Source organism: Lagenorhynchus albirostris, chromosome 1, assembly GCF_949774975.1.
Source record: "Lagenorhynchus albirostris chromosome 1, mLagAlb1.1, whole genome shotgun sequence".
NCBI lineage: Eukaryota > Metazoa > Chordata > Mammalia > Artiodactyla > Delphinidae > Lagenorhynchus > Lagenorhynchus albirostris.
Genome location: NC_083095.1, coordinates 32,880,361 through 32,904,567, shown reverse-complemented (window position 1 = coordinate 32,904,567; position 24,207 = coordinate 32,880,361). Strand labels below are relative to the sequence as shown.

General features: G+C 41.6%; 2 protein-coding genes across 2 annotated transcripts in view; one reads left to right on the top strand and one right to left on the bottom strand.

Annotated features, from left to right (window-relative positions):
* EXD2 (exonuclease 3'-5' domain containing 2) overlaps positions 1–21,364 on the top strand; it is a 59,156-nt gene extending 37,792 nt beyond the window's left edge. The window contains exons 3-9 of the mRNA XM_060140419.1: positions 1,439–1,695; positions 6,788–6,914; positions 14,124–14,455; positions 15,472–15,578; positions 15,829–15,964; positions 16,606–16,962; positions 19,389–21,364. Of these exons, the coding sequence (XP_059996402.1) occupies positions 1,439–1,695; positions 6,788–6,914; positions 14,124–14,455; positions 15,472–15,578; positions 15,829–15,964; positions 16,606–16,962; positions 19,389–19,605 (1,533 nt within the window). The 3' untranslated portion in view covers positions 19,606–21,364. The remainder of the gene's footprint in view (positions 1–1,438; positions 1,696–6,787; positions 6,915–14,123; positions 14,456–15,471; positions 15,579–15,828; positions 15,965–16,605; positions 16,963–19,388) is intronic.
* Positions 4,411–5,102, bottom strand: LOC132529745 (large ribosomal subunit protein eL29-like). The gene has a single exon (XM_060166655.1). The coding sequence runs from the start codon at positions 5,006–5,008 to the stop codon at positions 4,523–4,525; it is 486 nt and encodes a 161-aa protein (XP_060022638.1). The 5' UTR covers positions 5,009–5,102; the 3' UTR covers positions 4,411–4,522.
* Positions 21,365–24,207: the final 2,843 nt, after the last annotated feature.

Here is a 24,207-nt window from a genome sequence, read left to right as displayed (position 1 = left end):
AATTATAATACAGTGAATCTTAAGCACAATCCAGAAACAGTATTAAAAGGACAACTTATCTAGCTAGCTAGCTATTTATTTAATGTATTTTAGACAACGGAACTTGACTGAAAAGATTTTCAAAGATCTGGCCTTAGGAATTAGCAGTGAGTATTATGTCAAATTAGCAGTGCTAAATATTAGAAGTAGAGATTTTCTGCTTTTTCTTGGAGAGAGCCAGTATTATAGAGGGAGGGAATTATGCTTTAATAAAAAAAAAAAGTGATTTGGCCACATCCAGATGAATTGTTATAGAATAGGAACCAGTAGTCAAGTTTCTTCTGGGTCTTGTTGATCTTCCAAGAAATAGACACTTTGGAAATCAAACTGGCATGTTTCCATTTGAGGATATGATAAAACAATGCCTGAGAAGGGGAATCCTAAAGCTTTTCTGAGTTAAACCGTGGTTTTACTTAGCACTGAAGTAGAAGTCGAGGAGGAAGTCCCTCCCAATTTTGTTTTAACAGCAGCTCTTCGTGATCTTGATCTTGACTGTTTCTTCTCTGTTGTACAGATTGGGAAATTTGGGTTCCACTTCTGACTTTGCCATTATCTCTGCATGTTTAGTCAAACTGTTTCATCTGTAGCCCTTAAATTTCCTCTCCTGGAAAATAAGAAGGATTGGAATTTATTGGATGCTTAACCTGGGTTCCGTGGATAGCTTTAGGGAACCTTTAATTAATGTAAATTTTTCTGGGAATAATTTCCTTAGCTTTAAGCACTTTCTCCAATTTATCTATTACATCAAAAAGATTAAAAGTAGATCAGTTAAAATATAAAGTTATTTTCATTTCTTTAGATATCAGAATCCTAGCTTATGCTCAATATACATTTTTTTTATGAACAGCATTTGTGACCATAAAATGCTGAGAAAGCACTCTGTGCTACTACGATTTATTATATTGGCAGGTACCACTTACTGATGGTACTGTATTTCCTACCTCTTTTTAAAAGTCGGATCTTGAGGCAGTGATGACAAGTAAATGAGTCAAGTTACTAACATGTATGTTAAAGAGTCTAGAAAATGAAAAGAGTACATCATCATTTGGCGCTCTGCTCCTTAGCCTTTTACTTCCTTAGCTTTTTAAAACCAGTGTGTCTCACATGACTCTGCCAATGTGTGTCCCAGCACTGCTCTGTGTCAGCTGGTCACTATTTATATGGCCTGCTCATTTCAGGCTCATGTTTGGGCCCCCGGTAACCTCTGTTTAGGCCGCTGCTTCTTAGAGTCCATTGCATTCGTTAGCAAAGGCTCATCGTTAGGTTTGAGGCAAACTCTGGTCAGTTGTTCCCTCTGGGAAATTAAGACTGTACCTCTTAGACTTTTTTGCCAGACTTTCATGTTGTACTTGGTCCTATGCTGGGGTGTGAACTGTGGCCCTGTTTTCCTCTGTTACAGGTGAATTCGGAAGGCAAAGCCAGTCCTCTGTCACTCCTTCAAATGGCCTGTCCAAGTGGCTTCTGTGCCTTGGTTCGCTTGCCCAAGCTGATCTGTGGAGGAAGGGCACTACCGAAAACGTTACTGGACGTTTTGGCAGATGGCACGATTTTAAAAGTTGGAGTAGGATGTTCAGAAGATGCCAGCAAGCTTCTGCAAGATTATGGCCTCGTCGTTAAGGGGTGCCTGGACCTCAGATACCTAGCCATGAGGCAGAGGTATGGTTTGTATGATTACTGGAACTCCTGTAGCTGGGGGGCAAATATTTTAGCAAGGGTTGTAGATTACTGAGACTCAGTAATGAAGCCTCTAAAATTCTTTAGACGCTTAGAGGCTTCTGAGATGCATATTGAATTTGTGAGGAAATATTCCAACTTCTGGGAAAACTTTAGTTACCTAGAATTGGTCTTTTTAGATGAAACATTAATAAGGTGTCTCTATAAGCTACAGGCTGTAAACTGATGGGCTCCTTGGGCAAATTAGAGTTGCAGATTTTTTGTTTTTGTTTTTGTCCTGCATGATATTTTGGGGAGATTTTAGTTTAAATTCAGAAGCTTTAATGTAAAAACCTGTATTCCTGGCTTCTCTTGAAAAATTAGGTGATTGGACTACACTAGGTCAGTAGTTCTAGACGGCAGCAGCTGGCTGGAAGCATCCTCTTAGATGAGCATGCTTTGTTCAATTTGCCAGAATCCCCACCCCTCCCAGCTGTCACACCCAGCTCATCCTGATCAACATTTGAATGTGCAGATCCTGCTTTCGGCCCAGAATGATGGTAGACCTAATGCTTCACTGAGAGGAAGAGATTTTCCTTTCCTTTGGAATTCTATTCCTATGGAAATTCTACCCTGTTTAAGGAAGCTGCAGTTACCTTCTCTTGTATATATGCAGGTCCTCATTTGAATAGTGTGGACTGAAACAGCCTCTCTCCCTGCCTTTCTCCCTGCCACTGATATTGAAGGGTTGGAGGATTTGATAAACTAAGAGAAGGCCTGATTAAAATCTATGCTTATCATAATTTTTTGGTAGTAAATGAAATTTTAGTTTAGGTTAGTAGTTTGGCTTGTGTAAATGAAACTCTTATAAAAAAAAAACTCTTATAAATGAAGTATCCATTTTTTCCAAGTAATACATTGAAATATCTATATTTACTGTAAAATTCTTTTAGCTCTGTAAAAGTATTTGGAGTATAGCAGCCAAGGCCGCCTTTCGTCAGGCCCTCCTTCCTCTGGTGCTGCCTCCCTAGAGCTGCCTGCTGTTACTCTGCTATTAGAGGCCATGTGTATAGTGGCCAGGAGTTGACTCCAGAGCAGGCTGTGTGGGTGGGAGTCCCAGGCTTCCTCTTACCAGCTACGTGACCTTTGGCAAGTTACTAAGCCTCACTGTTCCTCAGTTCCCTCATCTGAAAAGTAGAAATAATAATGTTCCCATCTCATAGGATCGGTGTGAGGATTAAACGAGTTAAACTATGTAAAGAACTTAGAAATGGTGTTTGACATATAGAGAGTGCTGTGTAAATTTCAACTATTACTGTCCATCATCATCATCGTCATCACCACCACCTATAGACCACCATGATCTGATTGGTTTGTCCTTCCAGATCTCTTTCTATCCATTTACAGTCCTCTCTGTGAGTATATAGAAATTAGAAGTGCCCTTACTTATCTGGCTAAATGCAGAATGGCCAAGTGTCAAAATACAAAATTTGGCCAAAGCTGAATATGACCATGAACTTCTCTAGAAATAAGAATGAAGCATTTATCAGGCTTCTTCATTTTTAATGAAATCTTATTAAAATTTTAAACATTCTTATTTTATTATTGGATACTTTAGAAGTAAAATTAAAATTTTTTGACATATAGTAGAAGAAATTTGACATTATAGTGCAAGAATTATACTCAGCTTTTAGCCATAGGCTGCTCCTGGTGTTTGCTGTAAGTAGTTACTTTCATTTGACTTTGGAGAGGAGCACAGATTTTCTTGGTAATGCTGTCCTCTTTTCTTCCTCTATATTTTTATTATATGTTAGCAGAAGATAGTTTATTATTGAGATTATTGTATATGATTTTGGAACTTTTCCTAGCGAAACTTTGAAGTAGCAAAGGTGGCATCTTGTTTTTAATCCATCCTCGAAAAATGTGAAACCTTCCCAAATAGGACGTTTAAAAAGAGACTAATGGGGCTTCCCTGGTGGCGCAGTGGTCAAGAATCCTCCTGCCAATGCAGGGGACACGGGTTCGAGCCCTGGTCTGGGAAGATCCCACACGCCGCGGAACAACTGAGTCCATGTGCCACAACTACTGAAGCCCACGCACCTAGAGTCCGTGCTCCACAACAGGAGAAGCCACTGCAATGAGAAGCCCGCGCACTGCAAAGAAGAGTAACCCCCACTCCCTGCAACTAGAGAAAGCCCATGCACAGCAATGAACACCCAGTGCAGCCAAAAATAAATAAATAGATAAAAGACTAATGACCTAAATGGAATTAAGTAACGAAAAACTAAGAGCTGTCTTTCAATGAGGGTAATGATTTCAAGGATTATGGAATACCCAGGCTTGATAAATTGCACAGCTGTTACAAAGAATGTAATAAGTACATTTGTGCTTACTGTCAGGGAAGGAGGTCCCTGATACATTAAGTGATAGGCAAGTTGCAGAATAAAAAACAAAACAAATACCAAGAAACTATATCTGCTTCTCCATCTAACCATCTGTTTTTTTGTTTGTCTGTAAAAAAGGTCTGGAGGGGCCACAATATACTCATAAGGGTCTTTCTTCCTGAGGAGTGCAAGTGGGGGGTGGAGGGCTTTCACTTTTCACCCATTACTCTTCTCTGTTGTCTGAATTTTTAACAGTAAACATTCATTGCTATTGTAATTACTAATATAAAGGAAAGCATAAAAAGATTTTTTTTTTTTTTTTTTGACTGAAAGATCCTGCCTCAGGTTTATTTGTACAAATAGCACAGGAGGACACCAGCCCCATGCAGACAGCAGCCCAGGGGTCACACCAGTCCTTCTGTCCTCACATTGGCAGACAAAGGTCTCTACTCTGGAGCCTTTGTGGGGGCCTGGGCACCTTTGGGAGCGGGAGTGGGAGCGGGAGCCACAGCCGGAGCCGCAGCTGCACCTGCAGCCTTCGCCTTGGTTTGAGCCTTGGCCTGGGACTTTGGCCGGCAGAGCCTGAGACCCTTGGCGATGCGGGCACGAGCACGTTTCCCGAGCCTGGGGTGAGCAATGTAGGCAAGTCGACTGAGCTTGCGGCTGCCGCCCGTTGGGATCCTGGGCTTGACCTCCTTGGGCTTTACAAGAGTCTTGATAGCCTCAGCACGTGCAGTTACGGCCTTGGCGTTGTTGGCCTGCATCTTCTTCAGGCCCCTCTTGTTGTGCTTCTTGGCAAAACGCATGTTCCTCAGGAACTTGGGGTCCACCCCCTTAAGAGATTCATATCGTTGTGATCGGGGTTTCTTGATGCCATTTCTGTGCCATTTTCGGGACTGGTTGTGCGTGGTGTGGTTCTTGGACTTGGCCATGTCTGCAACTGGAGGACCAGAGTGGAGATCAGAGCTGGGGGCTCGCGGGGCCGGGCCTACCTCTTCGCCTTGATCGGGGCCCGCAGATCCCGAAACGCCTCCATAAAAAGATTTTAAAAATTTAAAATAAAAGGAAAGAAGTTTGTCTCCCCCAAATTCTTAATTTCCATTAATTGAACCACGACCTTACATATTTTACCTAAGTGTGTCTGGACCTTTTTTTTTTTAACTTTTTAGTCAGTGCTGCCTTTTGGGGGTGATGAAATCCATCAAGTTACTGCTTGTTTTTGTAACGAAGGACTTCCTTTTCTTCATCATTATAATGATTTCATTTTCCACAGTACCTGAGGGAATCGTGCATGTTGTAACAGTAACACTGATGTGAACCTCCACCTCCAAGCTTCCTCCTCTAAAACTTCTTGTCTCTCACTTGGTAACCAGCAAGTCAGCTCCACTTTTGTAGACTGGTGTGTTCTTAATTTTACATTAGCCCTTGTTTGGACTCTCCAATCCTTGGGTAAATTAATTTTTTTCACCACTCTGCAGCTATTTGAATCAGAAAGTGTTTGAAGAGCAGAAGATTATTTGATTTTATTGTACCTTCGCGCCCTCAATGAAAGTAGCCTTATCATATTTTTCAAATTTGAAAAGTAATACACAAACACTAGCCAATTCAAATATAAAAAATGTAGGACTTCCCTGGTGGTGCAGTAGTTAAGAACTCGCCTGCCAATGCAGGGGACATGGGTTCGAGCCCTGGTCCAGGAAGACCCCACATGCAACTAACAACTAAGCCCACGCGCCACAACTACTGGACCTGCGCTCTACAGCCCGCGAGCCACAACTATTGAGCCCATGTGCCACAACTGCTGAGCCCGCACACCTAGAGCCCATGCTCCACAACAAGAGAAACCACCGCAATGAGAAGCCTGCGCACCACAACGAAGAGTAGCCCCCACTTGCTGCAACTAGAGAAAGCCTGCGCGTAGCAACGAAGACCCAACACAGCCAAAAAAAAAAAAATATATATATATATATATATAAATATAAAATGTAAAGATTTATGATCACCCCAAACCCCACACCCAGAGATAACATCACTAACATTTGATTAATATCTTTCTCGTTAACTCTTTATGCTTCCTCTCTCTCACATACCTAGAATCACATACACACATTTATTGTGTAGTGTATATATATATATATTAATATAAAGAGTTCATATCATGTTTTCTTTCATAATCTCTTGTTACTTAACTAATACATCATGGACATCTTTTCACATCAATATAGATCTACATCCTTATTTTTAATAGCGACGTGGAATTTAATTGCATGGATATTTAACCAGTCTTCTATTGAGGATGTTAGGTTGTTTCCAGTTCTTTGCTACTATAAACAGTGCTGTAATGAAGATTGTTTTATGTACATTTGTCTTAGGATAAATTACTAGAAGTGGAATTATTGAATCACAGAATTTTCATGTCAAAATTTTGATAGCTATTTACTGACAAACTGTTTTTCATAAAGGTTATACAAATGTCCAGTGCACAAATTTTAGACTAGATGGTGATTCTTCATGTTCCACCAATACTAGATATAGTTATTTTTTAAAAATCTTTGTAATCTGATAGATTTTAAAATTGTACATACTTTTTATTTGGTTTGATGTAGTGAAATTATGTGTCATTTGTTTATTGGCCATTTGTATACCTTTTTTGATTTGCCTGTTCTTGTCCTTTCCCATTTTTGACACATGATTTTATTTATTTCTTGTAGAAATAATTTGCTCTCTAATGGGCTTAGCCTGAAATCACTCGCTGAGACTGTTTTGAACTTTCCCCTTGACAAGTCCCTTCTGCTTCGTTGCAGCAACTGGGATGCTGAGAATCTTACTGAGGACCAGGTACTTCTTATCAGAGTAGTTGAAGAGTGGAAGAGTCATTGCTTGTGAAATATAATTATTTAAAAAATTCTAATCCTCAAAGATGATATGTGTTGGGCAGAAATGCCTTAAAATAGCCTCATTGATGATACCCAAGAAAAATGCTCTATAATAATGTAGATGCTACTTAGATAAAAGGGTAAGAGTCCCCATTCTATTTTTTTGGAGCATTTACTATATGCCAGGCATTTCAGAAAATGTAAATTTTTTTGTCATGAATACAAATGCATAACTTAAAAAACCGAAGTGTTATAAGACTTATTATAAGAAACAGCCAGCTGGGCTTCCCTGGTGGCGCAGTGGTTGAGAGTCCGCCTGCCGATGCAGGGGACACGGGTCCGTGCCCCGGTCCGGGAAGATCCCACATGCCGCGGAGTGACTGGGCCCGTGAGCCATGGCCGCTGAGCCTGCGCGTCCGGAGCCTGTGCTCCGCAACGGGAGGGGCCACAATAGTGAGAGGCCCGCGTACTGCAAAAAAAAAAAAAGAAACAGCCAGTAGTTCCCTGCCTTCCTCCCCCATTCCTAATTACTCTTCCTTCTTTTCAGAGGCAACTGATTTCGTTTCTTTCTGGTAATTACCATTATCTTTTAAAATTACATGCATATAGTACTCTTTCTTATTTTACATATTATCTTTTGACTTCTTGCTGTGGAAGACATGATTTAGTATAGTACTCTTGCAATTCCTGTATCCCCAGACAGATACTTATTCCCTTCCCCATGCTCCCAATAGAGGTAAATCATCATTTTTATCAGGTTAATATCTACTTATATTGATATTATTTATAGCTGCTCCACATAGCAAACTGACTAAAGTAAATGTTTTTTCCTTGTACAACTTTTTGTTTTCCCAGGAGTCGTAATTTATATTTTTGTTTGCTTAGTTTTCTATATAACTGTTAACTGTTTCATCCCCAGACTCTTAACAGAACTATGTAGCGATCTCCTTTCTGCTGCTTCAGACACAGTCAGGTAACTTACTCATTTCATTTTCCCTTGGAGCTAGAGCTCTGTCATCCTGCTCCTTTCAGGACTGGTGCACTCCAGCCCTGCTGCCCAACTCTCAGCCTGAAATTTGCATTTACCGTCAACCTGGGAATTCCCTTCACCTCTCTTCTATAGTAGATCCTCTGTTTTAAAAATATCATGTCTTTTTACTTTCTTATCTTGGTGGAGTACATTCAAAATAGCTTCCTGAGGAAAGGAGCATGGGGAGTTAATTTATGACACCATGCATGTCTGAAAAGATATTAGTTTCCCTCTCTATTAACTGATAGTTCAGCTGAGGGATAGCATTTTAGGGTGGAAATCATTTTCCTTCAGAACTTTGAAGGCAATGCTCCTTGTAGCTTCCAGTGTTGATGTTGAGTATGTGACTTGTTTTTCTTTCTGGAAAGTCTCTTTATTCTTAGTTTTTAAAATTCATGATGATAGTGTGGGCCATGTTTCATTATAGTTTTACAATTCAGTGGACCCTTTCGGTCTGTAAGCTCATGTCTTTCAGTTCAGGGAATTATTCTCATACTATTTCTTGGAAAATTTCCCTCTTTTTTGTTTCTAGATTCTATATTGAATCCCTTGAATTGATCCTCTAATTTTCTTAGTAAAATATTTTCTCTTTGATTTTCCATCTCTATATTTTTTTTTTACCTTCTGGGAAATGTCCTCAAGTTTATCTTTCAGTATTCCAATCAACTTTTAATTTCCTATCATATTAAGTCATAAGAGCTCCTGGTCTTTTCTCAATATTCACTTTTAAAATAACTTTGCATTTTTGTTTAATGGATATCATAGCTTCTGTTATCTTAGAGTATTGAAGATTTCTGAAGTTTTCTTCTCTTTCCTGCATTGCCTCTTTTTACTCTGAATTTCTAATTTAAATATTTGATTTGGTCTTTGTCTTCCATGTTAAAGATTTTTCTAAAATGTTTAGATCCTTAGCTATCCATTTTTGTTTACAAAGGAGACATTAAAGCGCCAGTTGAATCTATCAGTTAATGAATGTGTAAATAAAATATGGTATAGCCATACAATGGAATATTATTCAGCAATAAAAAGCTACAACATGGATGAGTCTTGAAAACATTGCGCTAAGTGAAAGAAGCTAGTCACAAAAGATCACATATTGTATGATTCCATTTATATGAAATATTCAGAACAGGCAAATCTATAGAGACAAAAAATAAATTAGTGGCTGCCTAAGACTGGAAGAAGTGGGGGATGACTGGTAAAGGATATAAGTTTTCTTACTGGGCTGCTGAAAATGTTCTAAACTTGACTGTGATAAAGGTTACATAATTCTGTAAATAATGCTAAAAATTCTAAATAAAATTCTGAAATTTCTGATTCCTGCAACATCTGTAAAAGACATCTTTGGGACTGTTGGAGACATTAGAATACAACTGTTAAAGTTCTTGGGTGTGATAATGGTGTTGTGATTATGTAGGAGAGTGTCCTTGTTCTTAGAATATACACACTAAAGTATTTAGGGATGAAGTAAATATCATAATAGCTGCAACTTAATTTTGAAAAGTGTTCAGCCCCCCCCCCAAAAAAAAAAGTATTTGTGTGGTGTATGTATTGTATTATAAAGAGATAAAGCAAATGTTGACAATTGTGAATGTCAATTATCATTCTTTTAACTTTTCCTTAGGTTTGAAGTCTTTCAAATAAAACATTGGGAAGAAAAAGTTAATTGCTACCAAATTTGAAACCAAATTTGTGATCCATATTATTGTGAGAATTTCCAAAGACTCTTATTCATTCTTCATTTAAAAATTCTTGTTTTTCTAATTATAAACGTAATGCTTAATGAGATTTTGTAAAATACAGAAAATAATATTTAAATTTGACATTTAAAAAAATGGAATGAGGGCTTCCCTGGTGGCGCAGTGGTTGAGAGTCCGCCTGCCGATGCAGGGGACATGGGTTCGTGCCCCGGTCCGGGAGGATCCCACATGCTGCGGTGCGGCTGGGCCCATGAGCCATGGCTGCTGAGCCTGCGCGTCCGGAGCCTGTGCTCTGCAACGGGAGAGGCCACAGCAGTGAGAGGCCCGCGTACCGGTAAAAAAAAAAAAAAAAAAGGAATGAGAGCACAGAGCGTATGGCCAGGTATTTTTGACTAGCGAGTTTTATTATCAGTAACTATTAATATAAATTAAAGTCAAATGTCAGTAACTGTAAGTCTTTTCTCTCAGGCCACTCAGTGTCTCCAGACATGAATCTCCTACTCTTCTGCCCAAGAGGTATCAGCCCCACAGCCTATATTCTGGTAGCTGAGTGGGAGAGAAGGTGATGGTAGTCTTATCATTTAATATGTAGATTTTCCCATAATCCCCCTTTTTCCTGGTGACACTTTGCCCCCAACCTCTGCCATGCCTGGTATTACCAGGTCCAGATCCTCTGTGATTTAACCACTATATGACTTAAACTTGTCAAAACCCAAACTCTGCACACCGAGTAAAACAAAGCAGAAATATGAGTTTATTGCAACAGTTTTGACCTGCAAGCTGGGAAACTCAAGGCCATGGGAGCAATGAGTTTCAAGTAGCTCACAGACTAAAGGGTTTTCATTGGGTAAATGTGGAAGATTTTTGGCTTTTTCAGCTGATTGTTTGCCTAGTGTTCTTCTTCGTTATTTGGATCAGGATAGCTGAGACAGGGGAATAAGGAAGTCTAAAGATGGCATGAACAGACTCAGTGTTTGGAGACTGACTGACATCCTCTGCTGATTTCTGAGGAGAGCTGTAAATTCCTGCAAGTTATGTTAAATAAAGTTTCATTTTCTTTAATGCGCCTGCATTGGCCACCTCCATTTTGTCTCTGACATAAGTGACTCCATTTTAGTTTTGGTTCTACAAACTTTTACTCTTTTGGGTCTGGGAAGGAGTAATTGCCTGTCCCTATGCCGTAAGAGAGGAGATCTGGGGTTGTAAGTGTTATTTACAGAGACTGTCACCTGATCCTCCTGTTTTCACCTTGTATCATTGCTTTTATAGATACCTGGTGCCTCGCATTCTTTATACTTTGCCATTCTTTGTGGCTCAGATTAATTTGATTTTTGGATTTTTTGCTTACTACCCCCTACAGGCCTAGGTTTCAACCTTCTCTTGTTTGCTTAGTTTGTTACCATTTGTTTGTTCATCCTTCTAAAACATTGTATTGTGGTTTTTTTTTTTTTTTTTTGGACCGCACCACATGGCATGCAGCAATCCCAGTTCCCGACCAGGGGGAACCCATGCACCCTTCAGTGGAAGCGCAGTCTTAACAACCAGACCGCCAGGGAAATCCCCCAAAACATTGTTAATGGAAAGAGTTAGCAATAGTTAGTATCTTAGGATTAATATTATCCTGTGAGAGAGTTCTGGGAATCAAGTTATCTGATTTGTTTTTTCTAAAGCTACTTCAGATTTGCTGCGACCCTGAGTAAGTTACTTCTTTGTGCCTTGGTAGGTTCATTCCTTCCTTTCTTTTAATAGTTTTATTGAAATATAATTTACATACAATAAAATGCACCCATTTAAAGTATACAAGTCAGGGACTTCCCTGGCGGTCTAGTGGTTAGGACTCTGCCCTTCCACTGCTGGGGGCCCGGGTACGATCCCTGGTTGGGGAACTAAGATCCTGCAAGCCGTGCAATGCGGCCAAAAAAAAAAAAAAGTATGCAATCAATGGATTTTAGTATATTTACAGAGTTGTGTAACCATCACCACAATCTAGTTTTAGAACATTTTCATCACCCCAAAAGAAACCCCATACCCATTAGCAGTCACTTCCCATCTCACCTCCCCAACACCCCAGCCTTCGGCAACCGCTAATCTACTTTCTGTCTCTATAAATTTGCCTGTTCTGGACATTTCATATAAATGGAATCATACAGTATGTGGTTTTTTTGGATTGGCTTCTTCGCTTACCATGTTTTTGTGGTTCATCCATGTTGTAGCAACTATTGGTACTTCATTTCTTTTTTATTGCTAAATAATGCTTCATTGTATGGATAGACCACATTTTGTTTATTCGTTTATCAATTGGTAGAGATTTGGGTTGCTTTCATTTTTTTAGCTGTTATGAATAAGCCACTATGAATATCTGTGTATAAGTTTTTATGTGGACATACATTTTCAGTTGTCTTGGGTAAATACCTAGGATGGAATTGCTGAGTCATATGGTAACTTTATGTTTAACTCTTTGAGGAACTGCCCAACTATTTTCCAAAGCAACCATACCATTTTATAGTCCCAGCAGCAATATATGAAGGTTCCAATTTTCCATAACCTTACCAACATTTATTATTATTCATCTTTTTGATTAGAGCAATCCTAGTAGGTGTGAAGTGGTATTTCGTTGTGGTTTTGATTTATATTTCCCTAGTGACCAATGATGCTGAGCGTCTTTCATGTGCTTATTGGCTATTGGTATATCTTCTTTGGAGAAATGTCTGTTCAGATCCTTTGCTCACATTTTAATTGTGTTGTTTGTCTTTAAATTGTTGAATTTTAAGAGACGTGTGTGTGTGTGTGTGTGTGTGTGTATTCTTTATGTATTCTAGATACTAATCCCTTATCAGATATATAATTTATAAATATTTTCTCCCATTTTCTGCAGATTGTCTTTTCACTTACTTGATGGGATCATTTAAAGCATGAAAGCTTTTAATTATGATGAGGTCCAGTTATCTATTTTTTCTTTTATTTCTTTTTTCTTTTGGTGTCATATCTAAGAAATCATTGCCTAACCCAAGGTCATGAACATGTACTCCTCTGTTTTCTTTTTTTTTAAATAAATTTATTTACTTATTTATTTTTGGCTGTGTTGGGTCTTTGTTGCTGTGCGTGGGCTTTTTCTAGTTGTGGCGAGCGGGGGCTACTGTTCATTGTGGTGTGTGGGCTTCTCATTGCGGTGACTTCTCTTGTGCGGAGCATTGACTCTAGGTGTGCAGGCTTCAGTAGTTGTGGCTTGCAGGCTCTAGAGCACAGGCTCAGTACGGTTAGTTGCTTAGTTGCTCCGCGGCATGTAGTATCTTCCCGGACCAGGGCTCGAACCCGTGTCTCCTGCATTGGCAGGCAGATTCTTAACCACTGTGCCACCAGGGAAGTCCCTCCTATGTTTTCATCTAAGAGTCTTATGTTTTGGCTCTTACACTTAGGTTCATAATCCATTTTGAGTTAATTTGTGTGTGTGGTGTGAAGTAGGAGTCCAACTTTATCTTTTTGCATGTGGACATCCAGTTGTTCCAGCACCATTTGTTGAAAAGTGCCTTGGATTCCTTATCATTTGGAAATAATTTGTTAAAAATCATTCTGAACTCTTCACGTTCAAGCACCCTCTTTTCCTGTGGGAGACAACTTTCTGACAGAGATGTAGATGGTTGGGTCTAGGTGGAGAATTTTACCCAAACCTTATTTTTCTATTCTTTGTTTCTATTATTCTAAAAGCACACACAAAAAATCCATACTAATAGTGTTATTTACCAGGCTTGATTATTAAAGGTGAATTAAAGGAATTTTAAAGTCCTCACATGCTTTGTTGGGAAGAGCTATTAATTATAGTTTTGACAACTTTTATTTATGACCAGCTTGCCTGTGCCTAGTTGCCTGGGTGAATGACTTACTATTAATAAATACATAAATTCCAGAAGTGGGCCCTTGTGACTTTTGATTTGAGGTCCATGTTTGAAACTGTTTTCCTTGTTTTACACATTGTATTAATATGTACAGCAGTTTGTTTCTGATCAATAGTCACACAGGCCTCTTAATGAATCTTGGTTTCAGTTTTCTAGATGATGACAGTTTCCAAAGTGAAGTTGTCAGACCTGTGGTAACTACCCTACCCCAAACTTGAGAAAAATCTGTCCAGCAGGTTTGGTAGCAGATAGAAAGAAACTTCACTGATTTATATAGATTAGGAATTTTGAGCACCTAGAGTAGGTCATTATTTTAGCTATGTTAGTTAAAAACATAGAGAACGTGAGGATTCATTATACTATTTGATTTGTTTTTGTATCATTTGAATTGTTTTGTAATTAAAAGGTTTTAAGGAGTACATGGTGCCTGGGTTACTGTACATCTTGAATTGGAACCTAAAAGTTGTCTGTGTCTTGGCGATTGATTTTGAAGTTGCTCTCTCTGGTTTGCCTTCCGGATTCCACTGATCTCTGACTTTTCTCTTCAGGTAATTTATGCTGCCAGGGATGCCCAGATTTCAGTGGCTCTCTTTCTCCATCTTCTTGGATACCCTTTCTCTAGGAATTCAACTCTAGAAGAAAATGATGACTTCATTGGCTGGAGAAAAGTCTTGGAGAAATGTCAGGATGTGGTAGATATCCCATTCCGAAGCAAAGGAATTAGCAGATTGGGAGAGGAGGTTAATGGGGAAGCAACAGAATCTCAGCAGAAGCCAAGAAATAAGAAGTCGAAGACCGATGGAATGATGCCAGGCAACCACCAAGGGAGAGACCCCAGAAAACATAAAAGAAAGCCCCTTGGAGTGGGCTATTCTGCCAGGTAACTGAGTTGTTCCATGTCTAGTAGAGCCCAAGGCCCAGCTTCCAGCAAAAGGCATGATGCCTTCCTTACCTTGGCTCTGGGGAGAAGGCTAGTGCGTTAAGGTGGCAGAGGCTCTCCAAGGATTAATTCTATTTTTCCTTTCCTTCAAGGACATTTGGAGCTATCCTTTGATTTATTTGTATATTTTTTCCTTTTGCCCTTCTTCTACTTTTTTATTTGTGGGCAGTTGGAGTGAAAAGGAGGAGAGCTTAACCTAGCTTTGTCACTGACCTTGATGTGACCTTAGACCTATACTTTTCCAGTTATAAGTGAGGGCATAATTATTATTCCTTGCTTGCTTCAGGACAGCTGTGAAGGTAAAATGAAGTGCCTCATACTTTTCAGGAGACGTGCATCATCTGACCTCTTGTTCATTTGGCATTTGATTACTTGGAATGGCATCCAGTCCTAAGCCGATGTTAATTCTCTAGCCAATGGGAATTTTCCTGTACACCTTATGCCTCTACTGCAGAAGGATGACAAATAAGTACTTTGGACTGGAAGTTTGGTCCCTATAGTAAAGTGCCTTTAGGAATTGTGTGATTAAATTGAAGCAACTATTGCAGATGAGCCAGAAATAAATCCACGTGGCACCCATTACTTTAGCTTGAAGTTCTTTCATTTTAATTTACTTTGTTAATCCAATGATTACTCTACAGGGAAGTTTTCCTGGTGTTCTGTTCCTGCGTGCTTTCATGATAGAACTTTGTAAACACTACCCAACTCACTCTCTAATGTTCCAACCTATGAATATAAAAACTAATAGTATAAACTGATTCATTTTAATTTCTCTTTCCTAGCCCAGTGCAGATGGAGGAATAAACATGATTTCTTGCCATGTTTTTTTTTTTTCCCAAAAATGTAATATTTGACCCTAGTGTTGAATAGTTTGGGTCACTCAATATAGGAAGGCAACTGGTACCTTGATCAATAGTTAGCTCCCAGTTTTAGATTTCTCTCTCCCTTCCCCACAGAAAATCACCCCTCTATGATAACTGCTTTCTCCACGCCCCTGACGGACAGCCCCTCTGCACTTGTGATCGAAGAAAAGCTCAGTGGTACCTGGACAAAGGCATTGGAGGTTTGAGATTCAACTGTCATATTAGACTTATAATTAGGTGCATGCAGGCACTGACCAGAGTGGCCATGAGATGAGGCAGAGGGATGGGATGGATAGAAGGCAGAGAGACCTAGAGACACGTGGGATGGGGCTGTTCAGAACCCAGAAATAGAGATCTCTGCCAGGATACAGCAGAGAACAACTGAGGTGGTGCCTCTTCCTTGTGGGAGAGGTGGGCAGTCATACACTAACACTGCTTCTTTCCTCTAAGAGCTGGTGAGTGAAGAGCCTTTTGTGGTCAAGCTACAGTTTGAACCTGCGGGGAGACCTGAATCCCCAGGAGACTACTACTTGATGGTTAAAGAAAACCTGTGTGTAGTGTGTGGCAAGAAAGACTCATACATTCGGTGAGTGTGGGCTGGGCTGCCCTGTTGGAAATTGTCCTTCAAGCCACACGCAGAGCCCTTGGCGGGCTTGACTCAGTCTGCCTACTTTGGCTGGGAGACTTGTCCCCAGGGGGCATCCCAGTGTCCTCAAGAGCTTCAGCACTCTGCCTGGCCTTGCTGTAGTGGCTTCTGCCCCTCCTGAGCCAGTTCTTAGTTTCCGGAATGAAGCACTCTTCTCGATAACAGTTTGCCATGAAGAGAGTCATTCCCTTTGCTCATGAAGGAACGGAGACCTTCCTTCCTTAGGAAGCTGCCTTTCTCTCTGTGTCCTCATGATTCTCCCTTGATATTTTTCCTTCTGGGAGCACAGCCTTCCCAAAGGTTGTTATTAGCCTCTCCCTGCCCCTGGCCTGCCAGAGGAGTCTGACCGCCGGTGGCCTGCACTCACTTCAAGGAGAGGAGAACCCAAGGCCTGTATGTAGGTGGGCCAAGAGTGGAATAGGTGGTATGGCCTTAATGTCACCTCTGCTGGGCTGTGGGACCCAAGCTCCTCAGGTGTGTTTAGGCCCAGATCAGAACGCTAGTAGCCTGCCTGCCTGCCGACTCCGTGTATGTTCTGTGTCGTGTGCTAATGAGCGTTGCCTTCTGTTTGGCCTCTTTAGGAAGAACGTGATTCCGCATGAGTACCGGAAGCACTTTCCCATCGAGATGAAGGACCACAACTCCCACGATGTGCTGCTGCTCTGCACCTCCTGCCACGCCATCTCCAACTACTATGACAACCACTTGAAGCAGCAGCTGGCCAGGGAGTTCCAGGCCCCCACTGGCTCCGAGGAGGGCTTGCGCCTGCTGGAAGACCCTGAGCGCCGGCAGGTGCGTTCTGGGGCCAGGGCCCTGCTCAACGCAGAGGGTCTGCCTGAGCACCGAAAGGAGGAGCTGCTGCAGGCGCTCAGAGAGTTTTATCACACAGACACGGTCACGGAGGAGATGCTTCAGGAGGCTGCCAGCCTGGAGACCAGGTACGATCTACAGTCCTGCTCAGAGGGCATTGAGGACTAGTCCAGTGACTTAACCTCGACTACTCAGTGAGAATGCTTGCCAGGAAGGGAGCAGTGGTCGTCCAGGCGCAGTGCGCAGCCTCGTGCTTACCCCATTGAGTCTCTGTGGCTTAAGATACCATGCGGGTGGGATAGAGCAATCTGTTTGCTAATTTACTTTCCACAGGAGACTTGCCTTCTATCCTTGAACCTTCGAGGTCATATACTTATGTCCAGCCATTTTCATGCTTAGCAGGAGAGTTCAGGGACACTGGAGTTGTACCTTATACATTCTCTGCAGAAGTAAATCCTCAGGTCAGCTCATAAGAGGAAAATAAGAGTCAAAAAATATCCTCCAGGGCTTCCCTGGTGGCGCAGTGGTTGAGAATCTGCCTGCCAGTGCAGGGGACACGGGTTCGAGCCCCAGTCTGGGAGGATCCCACATGCTGCGGAGCAACTAGGCCCGTGAGCCACAACTACTGAGCCTGCGCATCTGGAGCCTGTGCTCCGCCACGGGAGAGGCCGCGGCAGTGAGAGGTCCGCGCACCGCGAGGAAGAGTGACCCCTGCTCGCCGCAACTAGAGAAAGCCCACGCACAGAAACGAAGACGCAACATAGCCAAAAATAAGTAAATGAATAAATAAAATTTAAAAAATATATATCCTCCAGTCTCTGGAGTTGCCCGTGAAGTACAATGTGTGTGGTTTTGCCTCTCTTCCCTTATCTAGGTCTGTGGGAATTGAGACAAATGGATTCATGTTTCTTGTCTCACCTGTACTCCGGGGTGTTGGCCTACTGAATGGGATGTTGGCCAGAATTGCTGTTACTATTTAAATTACTTTTTACCTTTTTCCTTCCTTGCTTGCTTTCTCTCTCTTTCCCCGTCAGTACATAGTTGAATTCATATCATTTAATTCAGTGTCCCTAAATGAGAAGCATTTTTTGGTCCTGAGAAATAAATGGGCACATGGCCCAGATGATAAAAACTCTGGGCTACCTGCTATAGTTTTGCTTCCCAACTTGCCACTTCTTTCAATGGTAACAGGGTTTGAAATAATTAAACTGATAAGGTCGCAAATCCTGGTAGTTATGCTGGTTGCCTTAGTGTTTTGTTATAAAAACAAAACAGCCTTCCCCCACGAACTGAATTATAGCAAAAAATATTATTGAACAAATTTTGTATAGATATCCTAATCTATTCCACCAAGTTAATAAACTTTATATAAATTGCCTTAATTATTTCTTATAACAACCCTATGAGGTAGGAGTTTCTTACTGGTAACTGCTAACATATCCTATATCTTTAAAATCTTTTAAAATTTTAAAAAATTATTCTTAAATTTTATTCTTAAAACTGTTTTCCAAGTTTTATATTAGATGCCCCGAGGTTAACGTTAAGTAACTTACCAAGGTCATATTACAAATTAATGAGACTGGCTCCTTTAACCAATTCCCAAATGTATTTCCTAAAACAGCTAAACTTGCCCTTTCAGTGACAGACCTTTCTAACAAATTCATCTTGCTGACTTGGATGGAAGGGTGCTGGGCTTGGATATCTAGGACCGAGAAGAACAGCTGTTTGGGGAAAGTTTAGGCAAGTTAGTGGGATGCTTGTGAGCTAAATAAGAAAATGCCCTGCAGATACCCAGGGGGCATGAACACTGCTAGTTAGCGAGGACTGAGAGTAGGGTATGGATTGTAGGGAGAGGAACTGAGCCCCGGGCAGGGAGCTTCCTTTATTCATAGGAGCTGACAGTACTGTCCACAAGGTATCTTAGTTAGAAAGGAAGCAGGGACTCATCTTCTCATTAAACAGCACTAGCTGTGCAACCAAGCAACCACGGTAGAATTTCATCGCAACAGAAGCACGTCTTGTGGATGTGGTTTGGCATTCTTTGTATAAGAAGGAAGACGCCGAAGAAATATTACCACCTTCATTTTACATTCAGGTGTTACACTGTGCTGAAAACCTGGAACACGTGGGCTGATTGAATAGCTAATATAATTCAGCTAATAAAACAGCTAATAATATATTCAGAATGAATATCTTAAAAGAAGCAACTGGGGAACCCTGGAGTCAATGAAAGACCAACATTCTTCACCCATCATCAGCCAGACAGCGGGGCCTCTCTGGTGGGGGCTGAGCATTATGCAGTGGCCTTCCCATAAGTATAGATCAGAATCCCCAAATGCCTTCTGCTGGATTGTGTGTTATATGTCCAAACTATTTTTAAAAAGGCAGATATGGGAAAGAGGATGGTTTTAAAAGCATCAAAATGACCAACCCTTTAGGAATGCAGCAGCCTCTCTGTAACCCCTGTCGAAGCATCTTGGCCCATAGCATTTGGAGCCACTGTGTTACTGTCCTGCTTGTTTCCCTCAGACCCATGTACTTTGTGTCCTGACAGGATCTCCAATGAAAACTACATTCCGCACGGGCTGAAGGTGGTTCAGCGCCACACCCAGGGCGGGCTGCGCTCCCTCATGCAGCTGGAGAGCCGCTGGCGGCAGCACTTCCTGGACTCCATGCAGCCCAAGCACCTGCCCCAGCAGTGGTCGGTGGACCACAACCACCAGAAGCTGCTCCGGAAATACGGGGAGGACCTTCTCATCAAGCTGTCGTGATGGCTGCTTCCCTTCCACGTTGGGACAGCTGGGAAGCTGGAGCCAGGGGTGAAAATTTCACCTCTTCCTGTTTTAATGTCATTGTCAAAGCCTGGTGACACAACTCACAATACTAACCTGTACTGATCCCAGGATGCTTCTGGTGGAGCAAGGCTGTTGTTTTCAGGGGGAGCTTATGGTCTTGAGTTTTAGTTGGGCAGGGTGAGCGTTCTTTACTCCACCCTCTTATTTTATTTTTCTGGACAAATGGGAGGCTTGGCCTTCATTTTACTCTCCCTCTTCTGCTTTCCCTGTGCAGGCGACAAATGAAGGATTCTCCCTGAAGTGTCTTGTCAAGACACTCAGGTTTTTAATGCTTTTTCTCCCTGTCCAGCATGTTGGTTCACCTCAAACAGGAGCTGTCAAGTATTTCAAGCCCATCAGGTTAGGAGGGGAAAAAACGTTCTTCTAGAGGTTGGAGAGGCGAAAAGGGGTCGGATTCCTATTCCCAGTTCAACCTCATAATTAGAAATTCTTTGGCCTAGTGCTGTGCGGTAACTCACCTGGTTGGGATCCAGCCCATCTGGGTTGCTTCGGTTTATTTCACATGCTTGAAAATGCTCCCGTTTACACATTCAGGACCAAAGCAGCAACTTCCTGCCATACGTTTTCACCCTAACGCTGGAGGGAATTCTTTTCTGGAAAGAGGCCTTCAGCCTGGGTGGGGCACAGAGAAGCACAAGAACCATCTCCCAAGAGAACTTGGATAATTTGCTCAGCTTTCCCTTTCGCTGTTTCTTGCAAGCCTCCTGCCCAGAACGGCAGGGTTTTTAGCTTAATCCCTTTCTGAGAGGAAGGTTATCTTTTCTCAGAATCGGTATCTGGTCCCTTCGGTGTTCCATCAGGTTTGCAATACTGACCTCTTTTAAGCTCTTAATTCTCTCCCAGCGTCATTTGGTTAGGTTGAGAGGATTTCTCCATCTCCCTTCATGCCTGGGACGCCAAGACTAATTAATACGTTTCGATGTTCAAAACGGTGGTGTTTCATCTTTCCAAACGTGAGGCCACCACTTGGAGTACGGAATCAACTTATTAGCGGTTAGTATTTTTATAAAGTATTAGGAAAACTTTCTTACCTTACAAGATCTTAACAAGCTTAAAAAAGAGCTTTATGGCCAGAATTCAACAAGAGCTCAGTTCTTTGGGAATTGTGCCCGAGTTGGTGATGGTAGCTCTAACACTGGTAAATAAAACAACTTCTAAGCACAAAGTTCATTGATTGTAAATGTAAAACCTTTTTCTTCATAATTTTATAAAATCAGCAAATACTCTTGGGGAAGGAGATCTTTATGCTATAGGTCCCTGCCGTGTGGCAGCCCATGATATGTGTGCAGGTGTCGTCGTGTGCCTCCGCCAACAGCTTTGGCCTGTCAACAGCGGCCCACAACACATGCACACCCTGCAGTTTGTTCCTCTGCCCTTTCATCCCCACTCATCCTCGAATAGGTGTCTCTGGGATCTAAACTAGAAAGTCTTGAAGACAAATAGTACCAGCTGCCTTGGGGACCGTTTGTTCAACACACTAAGGTTATTAGGGGGCAGGTTCCTCAGGGGCTGTTAACTGCCCACAGCCCGGGGCGGAGAACCGTGGAGATGGATAAGTGGTTGTCGTAGACAGGCTTGCCACAAGGGGGCGTCGTAGATCTTGCTTTATAGTCATTCTTGAGAAATAAGGGGCTTTGATAACAGGGTTCCTAAACATAACTCATGAGTTATGTTTCAGATTGTGTCTATCTCACTTTGAGTCATTTTGACAGCTTTACAAGAAAAACGTCTTCCTCCGAAACAAGAGAGTAGGGCTCTTCCTTTCTCTTTCCCTGTGATCCTCATACTGAGAGGTGAGAACCACGTTAGGAGGTCGTTTAAGACGCTGTGGTTGCTGCGGAAGGAGGAGTGGTTTCTCCAGTAGAGCTCCCTGCAAAGCTTAGTAATGTAGAGCCAGCAGCCACGGTAGAGGAAACATCTAGACTGTGGCACCCTTGATTTCTCATCCTTTTCAGAGCAGTTACTGTGTAGGTTTGAATCTTTGTTTTCTGAGTCAGCCTTGGACGCCTTTCTCTAAGACTGACAATTGCTATCTCTAGTGAGTTATTTTAGGGCGGGCATATTTTAACATAAAATTTTTTTCTGATACAAAAGTAATGTGTATGCTTGTTAGAGACGAATCTAAAGAAAGAATGAAAATCCATCTTCCCTCCATGTAGCACAGAGCTAATCTCTGCTGGTGTGTTTATGAATTTCCTTTCGGTATTGAAAAATGCATATAACATGTAAGGTGTTTAAACAAACTTGAGAGTCATATATACAGCTTGGTATACAATTTTCTTTCCTCATTTAACGTGGTATCACAAGTAATTTCTTGTGTCTTTAAATCTTGGAAAGTAGATTTGCAGTAACTCTACCTTGCTTTATTATCCATTCCCACACTGTTAAATTTTGGTTGTTTCAGATCCTTTGTTAATATCAATGATGTTGTGATGAACTTTTTTGTGTATAAATCTTTGACTATATCTTTGCTAACTTTTTTAGGTTAGAACCCTAGAAATTGGGTTGCGAGGAGGGGGACTCACGTTGCTGGAGTGAGTACAAATTGATATCACCTTCTAGGAATTTCTGTGAAGGGAATGCTTCCCTTTGACCCTTTAACTCACGTCCCAGTGCATTTGCTGGGCTTCCTCCCCTGTGAGTAGAGGTGAGCGGACAGTGTCACAGCAAAGGCCTCTCTGAATGTGCCTGATCGTTACAACTGCAGGCTCAGAGTCTTTTCTCTGCTTCCCTTCCGTCTCCCATCCTTTATTGCCTCATTCCCCCTTGCAGCAGTGTTTTTTGGAAATAGTTTGTTTTAAAATAAAAATGTAAAAAAAATTAATTAAAAATAAAAAAATTTATTTTAAAATAAAAGCTATAGACTTTTTTTTTCCTGATTGACAAGCAATTAGTGATTTGCCATCCTTAAGTGAACAAGGCACAATATTCAGGGATTTGTTGCCTCTTAAGAGTGCAGCCATAAGTTCCTTATTCTTATCCATGTCACAGAGATCAGATGACAAACTGTGTTCTGTTGAAATAAAGCCATTTTAATCCCTCATTTTAGACTCTTAGGGACCCAGCAAGCAGAGAGAGCTTTTGTTCAGCTTTGTATTCTAATGTTTGGGACCCTGACATTTGACTATAATTTAAATTCTTTGTTACCTTGCCTCTCTGAGTTTTTCATTCATTCATTTACCTTTTCTTCCTTTTTTTTTGTTTTTTTCTTCATTGTGTCTCATCCTCTGAGAGGTATCAGAGTTTCTCATTTTTCTAGTTTGCTAATTGTTACATATTTTAAAAGGATCCTTCTTTCTGGTCTCTTGTCTTTTCTGTGGTTTACCTGGTCATTTTTTTAGAGTACTTCATCCCTCAGGAATACAGTGAGAATCAGTTTTTCTTGGATGAAATAAGCTGTAAGAGGGTATAAGAATGATTCTCATATAGTTAACTCTTGATCTGAGTAATATAAAAATAATACATAACCCTCAGAATACTCTTGTTTTGGAATTCAGTTATTCTTTTTAGGAATTCACCAAGTTGCCCCCTCATGCTGGAACCAAATACCTTCTGTCTTTCCCCAGTCCTGGGACAGTTTTGCATCAGGTGATGGAGCAGTGCTGACACGCAGCCAAATGTTCGTTCCACTTGTTCAAAAGTACCTGTTCCACCTACCCTACCAGGGAGATGACTTTGCCTGTGGCACCAAGGTCCTTTACTTAACTGGCAACATGTTATTTGGGAAGGTGGGAAGTACATTAGACCATTGTGTCCTTCTAACCAGCTTTGTCTGTGGCCAACTCTGGTTATTGGCAGTCCCTAGACGCTGTGGGTACTGGACCAAATGGGCAATCACGTGGGAGATAACCAAGAGCTGACTTGCTGTGCATAGGAATAGGAAATGTCAAAGGACCTAGTTCACACATCCTGGGCTGTTCCCTCCTCCAAGGCAGTGGTACTTGCTGCCTTAAAAGGTCATTCTGTGCTCTGACTGAATGGAGATAGAGAGTTAATCTCATACCCTCCAGATTGAACTCAAAGCATTTGTCCTCCTTGCAACTTCCTTGTTTTTTTTTTTTTTTTTTTTTTTTATTTGCGGTACGCGGGCCTCTCACCGCTGTGGCCTCTCCCGCTGCGGAGCACAGGCTCCGGACGCACAGGCTCAGCGGCCATGGCTCACGGGCCCAGCCGCTCCGCGGCATGTGGGATCTTCCCGGACCGGGGCACGAACCCGTGTCCCCTGCATCGGCAGGCGGACTCTCAACCACTGCGCCACCAGGGAAGCCCAACTTCCTTGTTTCTAATTCTTGAATTTTTCTCTCGCTCGATACGTAGCCTGTTGCCTTTCTGCCAGCATAAGCTTCCAGAGCTGCTGAGTTTACAGTCAGCATTATTATAAGCGTGATGTGTGGTTCAGATATTCCTGAGTTGGAGAGGCTCCTTATACTCTACTCCTGTTTCCCAGAGATCTGCCTTCTCAGGCTGCAACATGCTGGGGCAGAGTTGGGATTCTGACTACTCAGACCACCAGGGTAT